Source organism: Eptatretus burgeri, chromosome 2 (assembly GCF_056783735.1).
Source record: "Eptatretus burgeri isolate ZD-2024b chromosome 2, Ebu_testis_v1, whole genome shotgun sequence".
Taxonomy (NCBI): Eukaryota; Metazoa; Chordata; class Myxini; order Myxiniformes; family Myxinidae; genus Eptatretus; species Eptatretus burgeri.
In genome coordinates, this window is record NC_140962.1 from 22459213 (window position 1) to 22464378 (window position 5166).

General features: G+C 43.7%; 1 protein-coding gene across 3 annotated transcripts; it reads left to right on the forward strand.

The window, feature by feature from the left end:
- The first annotated feature begins 824 nt into the window (after positions 1–824).
- On the forward strand, positions 825–4728 carry BOLA1 (bolA family member 1). 3 transcript variants are annotated; one of them, XM_085865544.1, is made up of 3 exons: positions 825–954; positions 3795–3896; positions 4076–4728. In XM_085865544.1, the coding sequence occupies exons 2-3, from the start codon at positions 3804–3806 to the stop codon at positions 4385–4387; spliced, it is 405 nt and encodes a 134-aa protein (XP_085721670.1). In that variant the 5' UTR covers positions 825–954; positions 3795–3803; the 3' UTR covers positions 4388–4728. The 3 variants fall into 3 exon arrangements, with proteins under 3 accessions (XP_085721670.1, XP_085721654.1, XP_085721659.1); XM_085865528.1 differs by having other exon boundaries at positions 877–950; positions 3793–3896; XM_085865533.1 differs by having other exon boundaries at positions 899–938; positions 3799–3896.
- The last annotated feature ends 438 nt before the right edge of the window (positions 4729–5166 follow it).

Consider the following 5166-nt stretch of genomic DNA (forward strand, 5'->3'; position numbering starts at 1 on the left):
TATATATATATATATATATATATACTGTACATATTCGTTTACCTTTGGAGAGCGGCTCGATTTGTTTGCTTTGGTTTGCCTCACTTTAGCTGTTATCCTGTTTATGGTGGCCATGTGGTGTTAGTGTTGCCAGATACACTCTGGGATACACTGTGTGTGTTTGGCGCTCGGCGGAACGGCACATTACAACACTTCGACGCCATAACCTTTGTGTTCGCTATTAAATTCAGCTTCGACGCTACCCGGTGGTGTTTCCTTCATTGTTGTGCCGATGCGACACACCATCGGAAATGTGCATTGAACAGCCGTTCACAAATTCTAAGCTGTGTTTAACGCCCCGACGGTATAATGCGTGGTAGAATGAGGGTAATTACGCACGTTATTCTCGCGTGCAGAATCGTGCTACCGTTAGAATCACAACCGAGTATGAAATACTCGAATAATTACAACTATTTTAATTGTGATTGATCCCATTAACATGTTTGTTGGGAATAACACTTTTAGGCGGTGTATATACACGTATTTTATGTATATACAGTGTATATACAGATTTTCAGAATTTTTCAGGTGTATATACAGATTTTCAAAGAGAAGAAAACTGTGGAAATTTTAATTTTGGTCTCGTTGGGTGATCAGGTGCACCCTTATATTCAAGGTCTATGGATACTCAAATTAATGGACGATGTGACGGAAATACTTGTATATACACCGCCTAATATAAATAAACCGTCAACGATTCGCCAAAACAATAATTAGTAAAAAAAACCATTAACTGAATGACAAAAACATGTAGTGAAACAAGAAAAAAATGAATAAATGTTTTTCCAGAAATAATCAAAATGCGAATCTTCAACAACGTACGATGTTCCGTGAACGGTGTTTTTTCCTGTTCCGGGCGAACTTTGTTTTCCTCACGTCGTGTCGCAGCGACTCAGCTGGTAAAAAAAAAAAAAGGTAATTGGAACGTGTTCGAATTGATGACGTGATATTGTCTGTGTGTTTTCAGGGGTTTGTTTTTATCATATTGTGTTGAGTGGATGAGTTAAGAAAATCGACGAAGTTCACGATATAGTTTTGTTGAGACGAGAATGGATGGTCCCTCAAAAGAGTCTTTATACCGCTACAAATGAGGCTCACACAAAATGCTCTATTTTTTTTCAAGATCGATCAAAGAGCAGGATAACCCGTCACTGACAGACTCGTCGATGTGTCACCTCGAATGAGTGTGTATTTGGTCGAAACGGGAATTCAGTGTAAATATTCAAGTGTTGCAGATATCGCAGTAGGTTGGAGCTGGTAACCATGGCAACGTCGTTCCATTCCACCAGCGAAGATTTCCAATCCATGCTTGTTGTTCCTCCGAAGTCCTGTTTGGGAGTGACGGTGATGTTATGAAAGCTCGGTCGGGAAGCAAGTTTTGGGCCTACCGCCTCACTGAAGATCACCAAAGTTCTCTCCATGCCAACCGACCACCTACAGGCACCTATCCCTCTCCACATGGCTTCTTCAGTCCTCAACCAAGCCTGGTGTTGTCTTAGTGGTTAGGGTGGTGGCTTGGGATCCAAAAGGTCCTGAGTTCAAGCCCCGTTGGGCCGCTGAATTAATACACCAGGAGGTTGACTCAGCCCGTCATCCTTCCGAGGTCGGCGAAATGAGTACCAGTGTACTGGTGAGGGGGACACTGCATCAGCAGCATAGCCACGTCCCAACCAATGATGCAACCAGCAGCCACAGTCTGCACTCTATAGAGTCCTCTACTTGCCTCCTCTCTTCATACTCCCCACAGCTTTGCTTTCGGAAATTTCCATTTTGGTATTTCCCATTCAATGATCCATCGATCGGTAGTTTCAATATATCACTTTTCTGCATCAGTTTCCATTCGTCATCGCAACTTGTGATGTGACGCGAATGGTGCATGAAAAAGATCGTCAAAAACGATTTTTGGTGGAATGTTTTTAGATTTTTTTTGTTTTTCTAAAGGGTGTATATGGGTCTAAAGTGGTTTAAGGGTCTTAAAAGGTCAATAAGGGGTCTAAAGTGTTTCAATGATCTTAAATGGTCTACTGGGGTGTAAGGGGGGAAGCAAAAGCTGCCTGAGGTGTCCAAATGGTCTGAAATTGTCCAAAGGGTCTTAAAAGGTCGAGAGGTCTGAAAAGTGTCGAAAGAGTCAAAGACGGTCGAAACATCTGAAAATGGTCTAAAGGGGTATTGAAGGGTCTGAGCCCTAAGGGGTGTAAATGAACTAATGGGGTTTACAGGGTGCAAAGGAGTGAGGCTGTCGAAAAGAAATTACCTCATATTTGTAAATAAATGAACTCTGGAGTGCAACACGGAAATAATGGGCCAAATGACCTCCTCATAACTTTTTTTATTTTTTGGATGCACTGTCGAGGCTCGTATGAGAACTAACACAAAGAACATAAAACAAGGGGAGCAGGAGACAAGAGGGGGGGAGGGGAGAGGGAAGGAAAAAAAACCCTGTGGAGCAGAGACATGAGATCTGTGGAAGGGAGAGGGATGGGGTGGGGTACACAGAGTAAACTAGATGGACACAACAGGGACTTTCAGGAAGGAATTTGAAGGAGGTGGGGTTGGGGTAAATTAACGGTGGAAGAAAAGATGTTGGTTTTGAAGGAGGTGGGGTTGGGGTGGATTAACGGGGGTAGAAAAGATGTTGGTTTTGGATGGGGGAAGATGAGAGATGGTGGTGAACAGCTGTTTTTAAGACCTGTAGGGAAGAGTGGGATTGAATAGCATGTGGGAGTTTGTTCCAAACCCGAGAAAAAAAGTGAATGAAAGAGTGAAGGTGAGCAGTGATTCGTGATTTTGGTAGTTTTACCAGAAGGGGTTGCTGGCGGACCTTGAGTGCCCTGCAAAAATATGGGGGGGGGGACATTTCAGACAGAGCAGGGTGGGCGAGGCCAGAGAGGAGACGGTAGAAGACAGACAGACCAACGACCTGCATGTGGTGAGAGACCCAAACATTCGGCCTCATCGCCGGAGATACCAATGATCCTAAATGCCTTGGTTTCCACAGCGTGAAGCCGAGAAAGGTGCAAGACAGGAGCACCAGCCAGATGGGCGAGCGGTACTCCATCAGGCTGCGGACAAAAGCTTTGTATGTGGTCAGGAGCTCATGTGTGCCAATGAAGGACTGCACGACGGAGGATTCCCAGTCGGTGACTGGCTTTGGAGGCCAACTTCGAAACATAGTTTGCCAAAGAAAAATCACGGCTGTTAGTGAGACCCAGGAGTTTGAATGACTGAATTTCGGGGAGGATTGTTAGGGGAGTCCATGGGAGGGTTTTGCCTGATGATCCTTTTGGAGAGAGAGGTAGTGAGAGTAAGATTTTTTTTTCACACTTGTTTTTTCTCTCACAGTCAAAAAAATTTTCTGTTAATTTTTTGTTTCAAACTTCTCTTTTTTTCCACATGGTATGATATCTGTTCAATGTAAAATTCCCTATTAATGGTGTCATGCATGTGTGTGTGTGTGTGTGTGTGTGTGTGTGTGTGTGTGTGTGTGTGTGTGTGTGTGTGTGTGTGTGATCAATTCACAACAAAACCTTTTTTGCGAAATACAATTGATTTTTGATATGTCTGGCATCTGAAAGGATTATTATCTTTTTTGATTCAATAACTTCACCCCTCCAGTTTGATGCATTTTCACACCCAAAACATGAATGAATGGTGATCTCTCTTTGCATATCCACCATTTCACGTGACTCCGACATGTGTTCTTGATTGCTCTGTAAATCTCCCCAACCCACCAACCGTCCTTCCTTCCCACTTAGTCAGCGAGAATGGGTCCAAGCAGCTTGCGAGCTGTGGCCAGACCAGTAGAAACAAGGATCCGTGAGAAACTCACTCGCATGTTGCAGCCACAACATCTCGAGGTGATAATTCTGTTGTTGCCTTCATTCCCACTTATTATTATTTTAATTCCAATACCACCACTTTTGGTTGTATTCGTTCCCTGTCCACTTACTTGCACTTCTATTTCTTCCTCTCCCCACTCCACCCCTCAAAAATTTCCTTGCACCCACAAAACCTGTCTTTTCTTATCCTCCTGCAGGTAATAAATGAAAGCTCAGCCCATGCAGTTCCCAAAGGTTCAGAGACTCATTTCCGTGTTCTGGTTGTGTCCTCTCTATTTGGGGGTGAGCGAGGTGTAGCCAGGCATCGCAGGGTTTATGAGGTCCTTGGCGATGAGTTAAGTGCTGGTGTTCATGCGCTGGCCATCGAGGCTCGAACCCCAGATGAGTGGGCGGGCGGTGGACCCATCGGACGAAGCCCTCCATGCCTCGGTGGTGGTCGTGTGGCTACGGCAGGTAGTGGAGACGGTTACCTTGTGAAGGGAATGTCAGGAGTGACTCAAGATGAATGAGTTGGTGACTTTTAATTTTGCCACGTTATGATTGAGTTGTGAAAACATACACATGGCTTTCAAAGTTATCTGTGAAATATAATTTTCTGTCAACCGAAGCCCATTTTATTTCTCTCTACACCCTAGAAACATGGAGAGGACATTGGGTTATTTTGATGAATTAATTTCCTTGTCGTACATGTAAAATATGAGGAATATAAAAACTACGAGTGGTTTCTCGTAAAAAGAGGAATATAAAAACGTACATGTTGTGCAGTATATGTTCTCGAATGTAAAACTTTCTGCTGCTATCATGCGTGTTAATAAACTGCATCGAGAAGCCACTGGATGTCATGACCACGTGTCGACTGTCACTTTGCCAGTTGAATATTTGAAGCATGTTGCACAGATATTTAAACTTTCCATTGTAGATGTCTACTCTGCAAATTTCAACATCGGCAATGTTGGCAATGAGTGATGGCGGGTGACAAACTTCATATTGTTACTTTTGACATTTTTATTGAAAATGATTATTTTTCAACCACTGATGTAAACTTTTCTTTTTTTATATAGTCGAGGCTCATGGAAGAGCTGGTACACTGGATGGATCAGGACGCAGCAGGCTAAAACTGGATGCAAAAGGAACAGTGGAGGTGAAGGCGAAGATGGAGGGACACAGACAAACAATTCATTCAGGTTTCTTGATTGCCACTGGTAACATGTAACCCAGTGAGTGCTACCTGCCGCATGGTTGGGTTGGCGACGACTAAACTGACACCCCTCACTAGCTCGCCAGGAGG